Source organism: Rhincodon typus, chromosome 24 (genome assembly GCF_021869965.1).
Source record: "Rhincodon typus isolate 14 chromosome 24, sRhiTyp1.1, whole genome shotgun sequence".
NCBI classification, from domain to species: domain Eukaryota; kingdom Metazoa; phylum Chordata; class Chondrichthyes; order Orectolobiformes; family Rhincodontidae; genus Rhincodon; species Rhincodon typus.
The window spans coordinates 24,076,645-24,094,429 of NC_063355.1; the positions used below are offsets into that span (position 1 = coordinate 24,076,645).

General features: G+C 38.8%; 1 protein-coding gene across 2 annotated transcripts in view; it reads left to right on the forward strand.

The window, feature by feature from the left end:
* ift81 (intraflagellar transport 81 homolog) overlaps nucleotides 1-17,785 on the forward strand; it is a 113,902-nt gene that overhangs the window by 65,121 nt on the left and 30,996 nt on the right. For both annotated transcript variants that reach the window (XM_048611627.1, XM_048611628.1), the window contains exons 12-15: nucleotides 4,756-4,905; nucleotides 7,646-7,774; nucleotides 12,627-12,716; nucleotides 17,186-17,272. In XM_048611627.1, the coding sequence (XP_048467584.1) occupies nucleotides 4,756-4,905; nucleotides 7,646-7,774; nucleotides 12,627-12,716; nucleotides 17,186-17,272 (456 nt within the window). The remainder of the gene's footprint in view (nucleotides 1-4,755; nucleotides 4,906-7,645; nucleotides 7,775-12,626; nucleotides 12,717-17,185; nucleotides 17,273-17,785) is intronic.

Consider the following 17,785-nt stretch of genomic DNA (forward strand, 5'->3'; position numbering starts at 1 on the left):
ATTTGTTCTTTCCCTTAGCTGCAGGCTTCGCTCCTCTCATATATAAAGAGGAAGGATAATATCCCTAGGAAATGTGTTTATAAATTAATTCAAAACATAAAACTCTTAAAATTATGTAAAGATCATAGACTTACCTCAGTATTTCCGTATTTCTTTTTTTTAATCAATCTGCTACTATACCATTAGAATGTTTCTGCTGGAAAATTCAAAATTCAAGAAATGGTTTTGTATAATACATTAAAACTTGCTTTCCTTTTATTTGTTCTATGTTGTTGTTAATTTGAGGCTGGCTGGTTAAAAGCCCCAACTGTGCCAATTGGAAGATAACGTCTACAGTGTGTCATGTGGTGCCCTTTCAATTGCCTTTAGTCATCCAGAATATTTGAATACCATTGTAATGTCTTATGCGCTATGCTGGAATTCCCTGCTTAATGTAAAAGTATAGAGTGATGAGAGAACACATTTATTTTTGCTGAAGGACTACATCTGATTTTGGGAAAATGTAAAAATCAATTGCTTTTACATTCACAACACGGACATCATATTGTGTTAAAGAAGTGTTATTAATGTGGTAAGGCATTCTAAGGAGAGCTTTGCAGGAGCATTACCCAGAAAGGTTTGCCACTGAGCCACATGAAATATCAGGAAAGGTGATCAAAAACGGTCACAGAAGTAGATGTTAAGGAATGTTTTAACGGAGAAACGCTGGTTAGAGAGGTATAAAGGTTTACGTAGGGAATTCCTGAGCTTAGGATCAAGGCAGGAGAAGATGTAGTCAATCATGATGGAAATGGGAAAAATGCCTCTGTAGATTCTGGACTTTATTAATGTACTTCTGACTTTACACATTAAAATTGTTAAACTCTGCCAGCTTAACCCAGGATAAGGACTTTTTCTGCAATTCCATAGATTTATAATGGTAATAACATTAGAAATGGGTGATTTATGCCTTGGATACCTTCAATGAATTGTACTCAAATTCTTCCATTCATCCACTGATAGAGCTGACCTTTGAATTAATAGTAATTTTCCCACCTCTGAACTAACAGATACAGGGTTTGAATCCTGCTGTCAGTCATCCCAATGATAGAAGACTGGACCTTCAATTGTTTTGTGTTAACATCCACCAGGTAAATCACATCTGGTTGATGTGTGTGACCTGCTCCCTACCACTTATTCATCATGTAGAACTTCTGGGATTCTGAGATTATCTTGTCAACTAGGACCAACTATCTTTTCAGCTAATATAAAGATTGTTATGGCAATGGAAGGAATATTCATGTTGCAGCTACTCAGATGTAGGAAGAAGATTCTGTGATGCAGTGTTAGTACCTTACCTCTAAGCCAGAAAGCCTGGGTTCAAGTTCCACCTGTTCCAGCAATGTGTCATAACATCTCTGAACAGGTTAATTTAAAAAAAAACACTTGGATGGAGGAGCAAGACCTCTTGTAGTGCTGTGATAGTGTTCCTAAATCTGAGCCAGGAAACTTGAGTTCAAGTCCAACCTCATTACACCCTTGGGTCGAAAATGCACAAAAGAGCTGAATTTCAGAGGTGTGGTGAGAATGACAGCCATTGACATCAAGGCTGCGATTGACTGAGAGCGGCTTCAATGGGTATTAGGGGCAAACTCTCCGATGGTTGGAGTCATACGGACACATAGGAAGATGGTCGTGGTTGTTGGAGGTCAGTCATCTCAGCTCCAGGACACCTCTGCAGGAGTTCCTCAGGGTAGTGTCCTAGGCCCAACCATCTTCAGCTGCTCCATCAATGACCTTCCATCCATCATAAGGTCAGAAATGGGGATGTTCACCAATGATTGCATAATGTTCCGCATCATTTGCGACCCCTCAGATACTGAAGCAGTCCATGTTCAAATGCAACAAGATCTGGACAATACTCAGGCTTGGGCTGACAAGTGGCAAGTAACATTCATGCCACACTAATGTCAGGCTATGACCGTCACCAATTAGAGACCACCAATAGTCTAACCGCCGCCCCTTGATATTCAGTAGTGTTACCATCACTGAATCTCCCACTATCAACATCCTGGGGGTTATCATTGACCAGAAACACAACTGGAGTCACCGCATAAACTCTGGCTACATGAGCAGGACAGAGGCTGGGAATACTGAGGTGAGTAACTCACCTCCTGCCTCTCCAAAGCCTGTCCACCATCTACAAGGCACAAGTCAGGATTGTGATGGAATACAGCTCCAACAACACCCAAGAAGCTTGACACTATCCAGGACAAAGCAGTCCACCTGAGTGACACTACATCCACTTCCTCCACCACCGACACACAATAACAGCTGTGCGACTTATCTACAAGATGCACAGCAAAAAATCACCAAAGATCCACAGACAGCATCTTCCAAACCCATGACCACTTCCATCTAGAAGGACAAGGACAGCAGACATATGGCAACACAACCACCTTCATGTTCCCCTCCAAGCCACTTACCATCTTGACTTGGAAATATATCGCCGTTCCTTCACTGTTGCTGTGTCAAACTCCAGGAATTTCCTCCCTAACGGCATTATGGGTCAACACACAGATGGTGGACTGCAGCAGTTCATGAAGGCAGCTCACCACCACCTTCTCAAGGGCATCTAGGGACAGGCAATAAATGCTGGCCAGCCAGTGATGCCCACATCCCAAAAATGAATTTTTTTAAAAAAAACAAACAGACAGGATATAATTCTAATCAAACGGCCAATTCTATACATGGTGTAGATTTAACTTCTTGCATCTTGAACCTGTGGAAAATGTAATACAGGGTTTGTTTATAAGGGAAAGCTTTCAAAGCAACATTTTCCTTTTCATGAATTACTATTTCAGTGGCAAACAAAACCAAGCAGAAATTGCACAAAAAGCATTTCTGTCTGTTTGAATATATGGAATATACCTCTTGTATTATATTGTTTGTTAAATATATTTATAGATGGAGAGCTTCTTTGTTAGATCAAGGCAATTAAGTTCAATGAAATAATCAGTTTGTTTATGAACTATAGATTCCATGCTTTATAAATGTATATGAAGTAATTTACATGTTTTTAATTATGATAATAAGCTATCACTGAGCTTCTTTGGAGGGTGGCAGGAAAACTCTGCCTTCAAATCTTTCACATAGCAGTAGCTAGTGTTATAAAGTGGAGGTTGAACCCCTGCCCCAATAACTAAAAACCAAAACACCCAGAGAGGCTCAACCTGCCCTATAATCTGTTAAAAGAAGTGTGAAAAGTGGCATAACCTGCCTGTCATCCTCAAGCTGTTGTAAAGGGGAAGTTAGATGAAATGAACTCCTGATAGTCCCTCTATATTCAACAAGTAACAATTTATTTATCTAACTCTAACAGTGAACAAACTAACAGAACTACTAACAAACCTAACAATTCCCCAAATACTAATAACTATTCCCAAATAAAACAAAATTCTAATGGTATTCCTTTCCAATAAATACAAATCCCACTTATATAAACCAAATGAATAAAAAAAACATAAAACTTAGTCTCTCAAAATTACAGCCAGGATATGTCTTCCAGAATGTTCTGTGTCTTCTCTGCTGTTCTTCAGTCAGGAATGCCATTCTCCGTCAAATTCTTGTGTCAGGAATATTAGCTAAGGGTGCCGCTGTACCTTTAGTCAGATGATGGTTTTCTGAGAGCTTAGAAAATTCTACGAGAACCAGTGATTTTCTCTTTCGAGCTGCTGGTTGTTAACTCTAACAGATGGCAGATGCTCTCATATTGATTTTCAGATGACATCTTATTTTATACCCTTGATGACCTATCAATTCCTCACAATAGGATTGACCCTAGGTTGTCAAAACCATCAGATTTAAATTTAATAGGTTTTTAGTCTCTAAGTGCCTGATTTAAATTTTTTGCTGATTCAAACTGGTTGCCTTAATAACAAAACAAGACTGCTACCCAGGTTGCTAACCGTGCAACCTTTTGATACAGATGTTTTAATTTCAGGAACTCTCTGTGCCTGCTGCTGCTCGCAGACCCTTTTTTTTTTAATCTCCGAAACTGGAAAAAGCACATCATTTTGTAAAGAGGCCATGCACTCTATCCCTATCATTTTACACAAACATTCTAACGACCTGTCTTCCAATCCACTAGAACTCTACCCAACTTCGCAATACCAGACAATTTTTGCCCAGTGTCAGATCAGAACCAAGATAGTCTTACAGCTCCTTCCACATACCAGCCCGCTGTTTCTCCCTTTTATATCTGAAAATAAAGTCACCATAGTCATACCAGACCACAGAGTTACTTTCTCATCAGAGAGAGATGATTGGGGTAGTTTAACCGAAGGGTCACCATGCCTGAGATGACAGGAGAGGTTGAGAAGTAGAGTCTTTCATGATAACTTCAGCCAGTACAGAAAAAACCCACGCTGTTGGCATCACCATCACTGCAAATCAGTTGTCCAGCCAACTGAGCTAACCACATCCCCTGCACTTCTACCCTATCAGTTAATCCATTAATCCTACTTAGCTAACTACTTGTAATATTAACACCCAGGACACTTTTTGTAGAATTTGCTCTGTTGTCTAATAAACTCTTCAGACTCTGGAATTTAGCATTGCCAGTCTATCTTGTTTTGTAGAGACTGAGATTGGTTTTGGTGCTGAAACTAATAACATTTTTAATTGTTATTTGCAGCTCTGAAACATTAGTTTTCCAAATCTATTTTTAGCCCTGACAGAACTAACTTATTTCCCTCTCATTTATATTATTTCTAGTTCAAACGCTATGTCAGCAAGCTTCGGAGTAAGAGCACAGTTTATAAGAAGAAACGTCAAGAACTAGCAGAGCTCAGAGCAGAGTATGGTGTGCTGCAGAGAACTGAAGAAATTTTAAAGCTGCGACATGAGGCCATTCAGCAGCAGCTGGTAATATGAAAACCTGACTTTAAATACATTCGTTGTCCAAATCAAGACTATTCCGAGACAAACATGTAAAGTGAAACAACTTTCAATTAAACCATTTCAGTCATCCCTGCAAGTTCCCATGCCTTTAATTAATACTGCACTGATTATCTAGAAAAGCATGAGTTGTTAACAGTTGGCATTTCATAGTTTTTTTGTCTTTGTGCATGCAGAATATATTTTCAGATAGCTGAATATTTAAATTTTTCCATATTTATTTCATTTTGGTTATACAGAGATTTGAATTGCATAGCATAATGCTCTGCTTCTTTGAAAACTTAACCTGCTACACAGAATAAATATTAGCTTCAATCTATTTATATTTTTCTTCTGAAGATCTGTTTCTGAACAAGAGAGTCATAGAGCCACAGAGCTGTCTAGCATGGAAACAGATCCTTCGGCCCAATTTGTCCATGCCAATCCAGCTCGTCATTCAAAGTGAGATAATGTAGTACCAAAAGCAAAGTTTTCTATTAATGGTTTTGTTTTTTTTTCAGACTTTTAAACAGATTTAGTCATTGTTTGCTAAAGAAATATTGCTGGAAACTGACTTGCTACATGTTCTTCATGTTGTTCTGTTCTCTCATGGAACTGTAGAATAGTACATTTTTGAAACTGATCTGTCCTTGTTGCATTATTTCCAGTATGTTATATTTAGAACTTCTTCAAAAAATCCTAAAATATGTGAAGTGGAATTTATTTGATAACTGTAATAGCCTGAGTGTTTAATAATCTGTGTTATTGCAGATCCTTTAGACAGTCAGGCTCATTAAACCCTCAAAACAATAGGCTGCAATCTATAAATTTGAACTCGGCTAAATCTTTGCTCCAACCCTAACATGTACTAAGTCCCCTTCGTTCATCACCTCTACGCTCATTGACCTACAGGCTCCTAATCCAGAAATACATTAATTTTAAAACTTCTCTTCCTTGTTTTCAAACACCTCCATGTCCTCACTTCTCCAATGCTACAACCATCATGATCATTTTAGCTTCTTGTTCACCCCTGATTTTCCATGTACCAACATTGGCAGCTCTGCCCAGCTACCATTTCCCCTCTCAATCTTCCTTGTATTCCTGAACTCCACCTCTATTCTCTCCACTAAGATACTCTATGATAACAGGCTGTTCCATGGTCTCGTGTCAAATTTTGTTTGCTGTTTATTCTGGGATGCTTTACTCCATTAAAAGGCTTTCGGAGTTGAAAGTTGAGTGGACATGGAGTCCCTATGAAATTTTCTTTTTCTGGTCTCATTGACATTTACAGAATAGCAGGTGGTCATTTGGCCCATGATGTCCACATTGGTCAGCAACAATCTGATGACACTAATCTTATTTTCTGGCTTTTGGCCTATAGCCTTGGAGGCAATGGCAACGTGAGTGAATGTCTAAACATTGTTTCAATGTTACAAGAGTTTCTGACTCAACACTGTTTTAGGTGATGAGTTCCAGACTCCCTGGGTGAAAAACCTTCTCCTCAACTCTCCTTTTAGCCTTCTACCTCTTAATTTGATTCTAAGCCTCGTGTTTTTAGATCATAAGGTAATAGTGCAGAATTAGGCTGTTTGGTCCATTGAATCTGCTCACCATTTGCTCATGCCTCATATGTTTCTCATCTCCATTCTCATACCTTTGCCCCTAACCCTGATCCCCTTACTAATCGAGAACCTATCTATCTCTGCTTTAAATACACTCCAATGACTTGGCCTCCACAGCCTTCTGTGGCAATGACTTCCACATATTCACCACCCTCTGGCTGAAGAAATTCCTCCTCAGTTCTAAAAAGTCATCCCTTCATTCTGAGGCTGTGCCCTCTGGTTCTAGTCTCTCCTACTAGTGGAACAACTCCATGTCCATTCTATCAAGGCCTCGAAATATGCGGTAAGTTTCAATGAGAATCCCCACTCATCTTTTTAAACTCCGTCGAGTACAAACCCAGAGTCCACAAGCCCTTCATCTCTGGATCATTCATTGTAAACTTCCTCTGGACTATCTCAATGGTCAACACATCCTTCCTTAGATATGGGGCCCAAAACTGCTCTCAATATTCCAAATGCAGTCTGACCAGGGCCTTATGCAGCCTCAGCAGCACATCTCTGCTCTTGTATTCTAACTTCCTATTTGCTAATTGAGCCTGCATATTAACCTTAAGAAATCCTGAACTGGGACACCTTGGTCCCTTTGTACTTCAGATTTCCAAAGCCTTTTCCCATTTGGCCACTCTCACTGCTCTTTTTAACCTCAGTACTGCTGCTCCTGAGTCTCTCTCAGATCTGCTGCTGGTCTGTTGAATTCTGGGTCTTCATATCGACAGCACCTCCTGTCAGTTATTTATCCTCACTACAGTTGCTGGGTTTACAGGCTCAGTAAGCTCCACAAGATGAACCTGAATAAAGATGTACACTGAATTCAGAATCAGACCTACTGTCTCCCACATGGTACAAAAGGGCTGTCTCTTACATTTACTACAGCTATTTAAAATGGCTGTTAACTAACTAATAGTGGTTATAATATTTCCGTTGAAATGGAAGAATACGATTAATTTTCGAAGCAATCTATGCCAAGCACTTCAAATTATTGGAATTTTCAGCGCCCTATAAATAAATGTACAAGCTCCTGATCTGGAACTGATGACACATACTTATTTATGACATAAATGGCCAACTCCATTTTCATACTTTTTTCAAATGATTTGTGTTCACAGCAAGCCTTCGAAGCTAAGCATGGTATTACAGGCTTCAGTGATACTCAGGAGGAACTGGAGAGGGTATCCGCATTGAAGAGCGAGTTGGATGAAGTGAAAGGACGAACTCTTGATGAAATGTCTGAAATGGTGATCTATATTTTTATAAAACCTAACATTTATGAAGTAGTTGCTCATTAATGAAGGACTGTGTTACGATTTGCAAAAAAGAAAATTACTATTATGGTATTATGCCTGTTCCTTTTTCTACCCAGTAGATAACATATTGCTAGTTGTTAACCTATTATATCAATTCACTATGCATAATTCTCCTACCCTCCCAACAATTAATCCATCTAATTAAATTTGTTTTAATATTTCGTATAAAGAAATGCTGCCAGCCAAAATATGCTTGTAATGTTTTCACATTGGCACTTTGGAATCAACTTAGTATTTATGTCCCTCAGTTTAAATATATAATTAGATGAAAATGCTTTATTTTTGCCCAAGCCATACTATAAACTGAGACATGTGTTGCCTTTTCTCATGTAAAATTCCATCTCTTTACACATTAGAATAAAAACATAAGAATATGAGTAGGTCCTTCAGCCCCTCAAGCCTGTTCTATCATTTAATGAGATCATGGCTGATTTGTGATCTTAACCCAAAAACCTGCCTATGACCCATATCTCTCAATACCTTTGCTTAACAAAATGTTATTGATCTCAGAGTTAAAACTAACAAAACCTGTTGCAGAGTGTGAAATTAATGCTAGCAGTCCCCATCAATAGATGTGGCATTGTTTAAAACCTTCCATATTTTGAAGAAATTATTAAGGTTATCTTCTCAATAAATGATTTCTTTTGAGTCACTTCATACAAAACCGTAATAATAGAATTTTTTGTAACTCTTAAATCTCCTCCCTCTCTAGCCTGAGTTGTGATGACCACTCCTTTAGATAGCCTGATTTTGAAATTACAGGATTTAAAAAAAAAAATGAAAGAATTGACCATTTGATCATGGTATGGGGAAAAAAAATTCACATTCTAATCACTTGCTATTCACAGTGCCATTTTACTTCTTAGCAAGTGTACTTCCAACATAATCTGTTGTTTGGTTGAAACATGCTTGAAATATGTTAACGTATAGCACTGTATAAGCTAAGTTGTCATTTATTTGAATGATCCAAAACCTAGTTTTATCTTAATGCCTCTGGGAAACATAACAATATTCTGCTTTTTCTTTCACATTAAACCTTTCTTGGTGAGAGTCAAGTCTTTAGATGCAAAGCTGACAATTCACTTTCTTGAGCAGCTTTAAAAGTATGACAAAAATTATTTTTTTCTCATTTAAGCACCCATATTATATTTCATACTTCAATACCCATTCATAGGAAAATAAGGGTTTTGATGCATATATAAAAGAACATATCAAGTTAATTAGTATTACTGAATGCTGTTAGTGGTTTTACTGATGGCATTTCTTAACACTTAGCTGAATGTTTTGTTGATGAAAACAAAGAGAAAATGCTAGGGAGTTTGATCTACCTTTTCCAATAATACCTATGATTATATTTAAACCTTCATTATAACACTTTATCACAGGAAATAGAGCACATCAATTCCATTCATTTTTAATAGAGACATGAAATCAAGTAATTTGGCCAATAAACTTATTCGTAAAAATATATTGAGTTAAAATAATTTATATTTTATTCTGGAGATGCCTTCCAAAACTGTAGGCCAGTGGCTAGAGAACAAATGTGTGAAATTTCTCAATGTAATAATGTGAAGCTAATTTGCAATGAAGTGAACTAAAATCGTGATTGGAAAAGTGGTGTCCAGTGTCCAATCCTTTCTTGATGAGAATGAGTGGAATTCATTGAGGAAGGATTGAACTTTGGATACTACTTTCCCTTCATGATTTCACTTCTGAACAGGGTGACCCAAGGTGAAGAAGGTTAGAGGTCTGACCAGTTGGCTGAGTTTGACTTGCCTTGGTGTTTGCACTGAGCATAGAAAATGCACTTGACTGATCAGTTTTCATTTAATAAAACATGCAAAGATCAGCTAATTTAAAATTAAACAACTTTATTTCTGTCTGATTTATGTGACAGCATGGTAACAGATTGTATGAGATCACTTCAATGCCTCAGCATTTATTATCCATAATCATCGAATTCTGAAGCAAACAAGTGGAATGAGTGTTTGCTATCATAGTACTATAGACTAATTATTCATGACCTCTTGAGGTTTAAACTATTAGAAGTTAATTCATAAGCTTGTTTTTTTATCGTAAATTTTCTTTCCAACTTCCTGAAAACTGTTTTCCACAGTTCAGGGTACATTTCCATAGTGACTAGCCATCTTATTCAAGTGGTATTATTGAATTCAATTTCTCCATCTTCCATCATTTGCTCTTACTATTTACGGTACATGTAATTATTTAAGGTCATAAAAAATTGAAATGCATGTCAAGTTGAATAGGCCAAACATGACAGTTACTCCACTGTAGAACGCTTCAAAGCTAGGTTACATTGTAACACATTTGAATCAGTGTACGATGTCTTCATATTCTAATGTAACACATTTTTTTGTTGTATTGTTCTTTACAATTTGTACTTTTGCATGAAGTTGAAACTGTCAGGTAATAATATATTTTGTTTTGATTTTTAAAAGAAAGCATGTATTTCCCTTGCAGCTCCATTGCGGTCATTCAATTAATTAGCAAATTAGTTTAGAACTTGGGAATTAACTCACTGTTGAATTTTCAATAAAAGGAAAAAAATACGGTGAAGGTCATTTAGTGCATATCAAAACTGGTTATGTTTCCACATGCATTTGTGATATAGTGACATGGTTTATTCGTGAATTGACTTAAAGCAAGCTCGTTGTATAAGTGTAGTAATATCTGCAAGCAAATTTTGATCTCCTGGATCAGAAGTAGAGATGCTGACACTGCATCAGAAGAGCTCTCGAAACTCAGCTCTTAAATGATATCAGTTATCATATTAAACTACACTAAGGGTACATATTAAACGCAGGAGGTAGATACTTTTAATGAACCCATTCAGACATGTTATGACAAACCTCTAGAGCAGCTGGCACTTGAACCAGTACCTTCTGGCCCAGAGGTAGGGATAGTACCACTGCACCACAAGATTCCTCAAAATCAGCAAGATTGAGAACCATAGTCAGCACGATTCAAACCTGTGTGGGGAGACCCCAATGAGTTTCAAGTCCATTACCTCAACCACTGGGTGATATTGACAATACAAAATACCAAAGTCAAACAAACATCACCTGCTCTCAATCAACTCTGGACGTGATCTGTTTGAGCCTTAAAGGACCTGATTCTTAACTCTGAGAGACTCCCTTTCTTTTAAGAAAAAATAAAATTGCTTTTATATAAAATCTTTTTTTTTTTTTGGTAAAGCACAATTTCATATTCCCACTGTTAAATGGCGAGACATGCTTCTTTCAGAAGCTTAAACAGTTTTTTTTTTCTGGGGAGGCAATCCGCTCTGTGAAACGATCTGATGGTTGACATCGAGTATCTACCTTATTAAACTTGGAGATTTCTTAACATTGTTGATTTTGTTCTTTCAGTCTGTTTTACACATAGCATTTCCTGTAAGATCTTAGTCAAATTATATGCCATGTCAACAGCATCAAAGAGAGGCAGACTTTCAGCAGCTAATGTACTATTTGCCATGCTTTTTCTTTGCCTTCCAAACTGAGGGACAACTTTTCCCATTTCTTCCACAAGGAATATCACAAATGCTCTTGCACTGGAAAATCTGTCACAAAGATGTGAGGCATCACGAAAGATGGTTAATGTCATATTATTGGGATCATTCAAAGCTGACAACTTTGGCATACAATGCTCTATTTTAATTTTTTATGAAGTGTTTTCACTCTCAAGGTAGCTTCCGCCTTTGGATTTTTCATGGCCAGGTTAGGTTACAACACATCAAAACTTGTATCTACTCTGCTCTGTTTCCCAGATCAGTTGAGCTCTGTCGAGATTCCTCTGCCTTTCCATCTCATCCTTAATAGTAGCTTCATCTTTCTGTCCAGATCTTGTATATATAATTGCAATCAAATTGATCACTTCCAACTAAGACTTGAGTTTTAGAATTATACATGACTCACCCTGCTAATTTCCAAACCCACATGTTTGAAAGCTCCTGAAGCTTGACTGCCTATTTTGAATTCCTTCCTAATTCAATTGATGATCTGTTTTTCAAAGTCATTGGTGCCCCTCCCCAACAAAAGATCACCAGCATGCATCATAAGAATGCAGCAGAGCATTGCTAAGTCTGCCTTCAGTTGTGAATACCCTAATGTGAATAGAACTGCCCTTACTTAAAAATGTTACATTTAACCCATGAATGCATTCATGCAATTTCCAAAACTTTACCTGTATTCCTGGGCTTTGTTTACACTTCCAAGAAAAGATTGCTGAAATGATTTTTAAAATTCTTAGCAATGGATGAGTCAGTCCTAATCTCTCTCCTGTCCAAATATCCTTCTTACACTGACATCTCTCTGGAATGCACGCACGCACACAGAGCACCAAAAACAACTACCTGTCATAGTTCTGAGGAAGGATCACCGGACCCGAAACGTTAACTCTGTTTTTTTCTTCACAGATGCTGCCAGACCTGCTGAGCTTTTCCAGCAACTTTGTTTTTGTACCTATCATGTACTCCTTACATAAGAACAGCAGAGCAGTGACTTAAATTAGCTTGTATGGGGTTATGTTTTTAGCTACGTGCTATATTGTAGATTAGTTTTATTTTCCCTACTTTGAATTTAATATTAATAAGATGTACATGTGGCCTATAAGAGTTCACAACAAAAAGGAAAATATTGAGTTCAAAATGCATTGCATTGCTGAAATTTGAGTAACTACAAATTAACTTTACATCTCTGATTGTGGGAAAATAGGGATTATGCACAGTACTACTTTTTTTTTGTTTTTGGTGACATTTCTACAGATAAAGAAACTCAATGCCCTTATTTCTGAAAAAAAGACTGCACTGGCTCCTGTCATCAAAGAACTACGACCATTGCGTCAAAAATGTCAGGTAGGTGGTAGACTTTAAGCAGCAAAGCAGATAATGCTGAAATATGTCAATTCTTATATGTCCAATTGCCAGCGAAATCAAAACATTAGTTTTGATGACATAGGTAGGAAGAAGGAAGAGGTCTAGCAAAGACAATTCAAGGAGTTAGGTAGGGAGCTAAACAGCAGGATTAGTCTCAGGATTACTACCCATGCCACAGGTTAGTGAGATTAGGAACAGAGAGAGAGTACAGTTGAACACGTGGGTACAGAGCTGGTGTAGGAGGGAGGGCTTTCGATATATGGATCATCTTGTGGGGAAGATGGAACCTGTACAAGAAGGACGGGTTGCACCTGAACTGAGGGGCACCAATATCCTGGGTGGAAGGTTTGCTAGAGCTCTTCAGAAGCATTTAAACTAGTGTGGCGGGGGGTGGGACCAGAACAACAGGCTAGTAAGTGCAGGACTGGGGACAAAAGAGAGACTGAGAAACACATAGTGCAGAGTAAGAGCAGGCAGAGGGAATTTGCAGGGCTCAGAGGCACTGGGAGTCTGGAGTGCATTTACTTCAATGCAAGAAGTATAACAGGTAAGACAGATGTACTAAAAACATAGATTACTGCATGGAATTATGATGTTATTGCCATTACTGAGACCTTGTTAAAGGTGGGACAAGACTGGCAGCTTAACATTGCAGGATATCGCTGTTTCAGACGGAACAGAAAGGGAACCAAAAGGGGTGGGGGAATTGCTTTGCTGATTTAGGGACCACATCACAACTGTTTTGAGGGAGGACACATCAGAGGCATCTTGCAGTGAGGAATTATGGTTGGAGCTCAGGAATGGAAAGGGTGGGTCTCCCTTAGACCCAGGGGCTCAGATGGAGAGCAGTTTGTTAAATGTGTCCAGGAGGGCTTTTTGAGAAAGTATGTTGACAATCCAACCAGAGAGGAGGCCATTCTAGACTTGGTATTAGAAAATGAGCCAGGACAGGTGATTGATGTTTCAGTAGGAAAGCATTTTGGGCTTAGTGACCATAACTCCATAAGATTTCAAGTAGTCGTGGGCAATGGCCCTCGGACGAGAGTGCTTAATTGTGCAAGGGCCAATTACATCCTAATAGACAGGAACTGGGGAATGTGGATTGGAAGCAGTTATTTGAGGGCAAGTCTACGTCTGGCATGTGGGAGGCTTTTAAAGACCACTTGATTAAAGTGCAGAACATGCATGTCCCTGCAAAACTGAAGGATAGAAATGACAGGATTCTGGAACCATGGATGACGAGGGAAATTATAAGCTTAGTCAAAAGGAAAAAGGAAGCATACAATAGGTCTAGGCAGCTACAAACTGACGAAGCCCTTGAGGAGTATAGAGAAATTAGGAAGGAACTTTAAACGTGGAATTAGGAAGGCTAAAAGTGACTATGAAATATCTTTAGCAAACAGGGTCAAGGAAAATCCCAAGGTTTTTTATGCATGTAGTAAAAGAAAGAGGATAGCAAGGGAAAGAGTAGGTCCACTCAAGGACAAAAGAGGGAAGTTATGCGTGCAGCCACAGGAAGTGGGAGAGATCCTTAATGAGGATTTGGTATCGGTATTCACCAAGGAGAAGGACATGACTGATGCTGAGGTCAGGGATGAGTGTGTGAATACTCTAGATGATGTCAATATATTGAAGGAAGACGTTTTGGGTAGCCTAAATTGCACTAAGGTAGACAGGTCCCCAGGGCCAGATGGGATCTATTCCAAGTTAATGCAAGAGGAAAGGGAAGAAATAGCTGGGGCATTAGCAGATATCTTCACATCCCCTTTGACCACAAGCGAGGTTGCAGAGGACTGGAGATTAGCCAATGTTATTCCCTTGTTTAAGAAAGGAAGCAGGGATAATCGAGGAAATTGTAGGCTAGTGAGCCTGACATCTGTGTTGGAGAAGCTCTTGGAGAAGACACTCAGGGACCAAGATATATGCACATTTGGATGAAAATGGACTAGTTACTGACAGGCAGCATGGTTCTGTAAGGGAAAGGTCATGTCTCACCAACCTGACTAAATTTTTTGAAGAGGTGACCAAGATAATTGATGAGGGAAGAGCTGTGGATATAGTTTATATGGACTTTAGTAAGGCATTTGATAAAATCCCACATGGCAGGTTGCTACAAAAACTAAAATCACATGGGATTCGGGGTGGGCTGGTTAGATGGATACAAAACTAGTTTAGTCATAGAAGACAGAGGGTAGCATTGGAAGGGTGTTTTTCAGAATGGAGACCAGTAATTAATGGTGTTCCATAGGGATCAGTCTTAGATCCTCTGTTGTTTGTAGTGTATATATATATATATATAAATGCTCTGGAAGAAAATGTGGGTGGTCTGATTAGTAAATTTGCATATGACATGAAGATTGGTGGAGTTGCTGATAGTGCCAATTGTGAAAGGATACAACAGGATATAGATAGATTGGCAACTTGGGCACAGAAATGGCAGTTGGAGTTTAATCCAGACAAATGAGAGGTGATGTAGTTTGGAGGATTAAATTTAGGTGTAAATCATTTTGTAAATGGCAGAACCCTTAGGAACATTAACATACAAGTGGATCTGCGCATGCAGGTCCACTGTTCCCTAAAAGTGGCAATACAGGTGTCCAAGGTGCTTAAGAAAGCATTGGCCAGGGCAAGGAGTACAAGAGTTGGTAAACCATCTTGCAGCTATATAAAACACTCGTTAGGCCATATTTGGAGTAGTATGGGTTGTTTTGGTCGCCACACTACCAGAAGGACGTGGAAACTTTGGAGAGAGTGCAGAGAAGGTCCACCAGGATGTTGCCCAGTCTTGAGGGCATTGGCTATGAGGAATGGTTAAAAAGACTAGGATTGTTTTCACTGGAAAGATGGCGGCTGAGAAGAGACCTGAGGTCTACAAAATTATGAGAGGTATAGATATAGGGTGGATAGTCAGAGGCTTTTACCCAGGGTTGAAATTTCAATTACTGGGGGCACAGGTTCACGGTGAGAGAGGGAAAGTTTAAGTGAGATGTGCGAGGGAAATTTTTCAGAGTAGTAGGAGCCTGGAACGCACTGCCAGATGAGGTGGTGGAAGTAGGCACGTTGGTGACATTTAAGAGACATGTGAATGATTACGTGAATAGGAAGGAAAAGAGGGATACAGACCGAATAAGGGAAGAAGGTTTGTTTTTTTTTAGTTTGGTTAGGGCATGAAGTTCGGCCAGGCTTGAAGGCCAAAGGGCCTGCTCCTGTGCTGTATTTCTGTTTTGTTCTTTTGTTCTTTTATTAAACTGGTTTACCAAATTCCAATGTTTAATTTGACACATAAGTTTCAGTATGCATATTAGCCAAAAAAACTTGCTACTATTGTAAAGGGAAGTGTATTTGGGTAAGAATTGATGTTCAACAAACACACATCTTTCGTTACTGACGCTGAAGTGTCAAGTTAGCTGTTAAACTCTGAATAGAAAGTACAGGTATTGAAATTTCACTCCAAATGCAAATGTATAAAGCTAGTTGGAAAGTTGGATGATGAAATGTCAGATTGGAATTTAATCCAGACCTGCATTTTGGAGGCTCAAATGCAAGAAGAAAGTAAACAGTGAATTGAGGTACCTTTAGAAGCATTAATATACAAAAGGATCTTGCGGTTCAACTCCACAGCTCCCTGAAAGTGGCAACACAAGTAGTAAAGAAGGTGTATGGCATGCTTATCAGTCGGGATATTGGGTATAGAAGTTGACATGTCATGTTGCAGCTGTATAAAACTTCGTGTTAGCCCTAATTTGGATTATTCTGTGCTGTTCTGGTTGCCACACCATAGGATGGATGTAGAGGCTTTGGAGAGAGTGCATAGGAGGTTTATCCGGATATTGCCTTGGACCGTATTTAGCTTTCAGGAAAGGCATGGATATTCAGAGCCTTTTTCCCAGGGTGGAAATATCAAATACTAAAGGGCATCATTTTAAGGTGGTGAGGGGAGTGGGGAGTGGGGAGTGAGGTGAGGGTGAGTTTAAAGGAGATGTGCGAGGCAAGTTTTCTATACAGAGGGTGGTCGGTACCTGGAACGCATTGCCAGGTGAGATATTAGGAGTAGATACAATAGAAACTTCTCAGAGGCATTTAGACAGTCCAATGAACAGGCAGGGAATAGAGGGATGTGGACCATACGCAGGCAGATGGGATTAGAGCTGTGGACTTGAACCACAAGATCCCTTTGTATATTAATGCTTCTAAAGGTACCTCAATTCACTGTTTACTTTCTTCTTGCATTTGACCCTCCAAAATGCAGGTCTGGATTAAATTCCAATCTGACATTTCATCATTGGCATCATGGTCAGACATGGTGGCTAGAAGGGCCTGTTCTCTGTTAACTATATTTGACAATACAAGGTCTTAATCTATGATTGACAAGGATGCAGATTGTTTCAGTGTTACATGCTGCTAGCTCCATAGTTTCATTTGCATGATATTTTGCCATTTTACATTAGGAATTAACTCAAGAGTATGAAGAAAAGAAATCACTCTATGACAGTTGTGCAGCGGGTTTGGAAAGCAATCGATCTAAGCTCGAACAGGTAGGGAAAAGTCATGCACATTTTACATATTCACTAGTTACTGCTGGCAGTGTGTTGCACCATTTAATTAAACTTGGGAAACTTTTTTTTGACTACCAAAATAACTGCCTAAATTGCATGAAATCAATACAAAAGTATTTTGAACAGAAAACACATTCTAATCTTGCTATTTAAAAGCAGAAATAACTAAATTTGAGGATTTTCTTCCTGCCCTCCTCTCCTGAAGGGAAGGACTTTAGCTGATTGAAAGGATCACAGGTAATTTCCTTCCAGTGTCTTGCCAAAGAGCTTTGGTTAATTTTTGCACATGTGCAATGTGGCACACCAGTTGCAAGAACACAATTCCAGTACCAATTCAGGGATATATTTATGAAGACAAGGTCACTTACAGTACACACATCTTCTGGCAGACATCCTGACAGGTGTAGTCTAGACAGACCTCGAATGCGAGAGCTGGCTGAGGTGACCACGTAGCATGAGTAATAGAAAGTCTTCTCAAACAATGGATAAAAG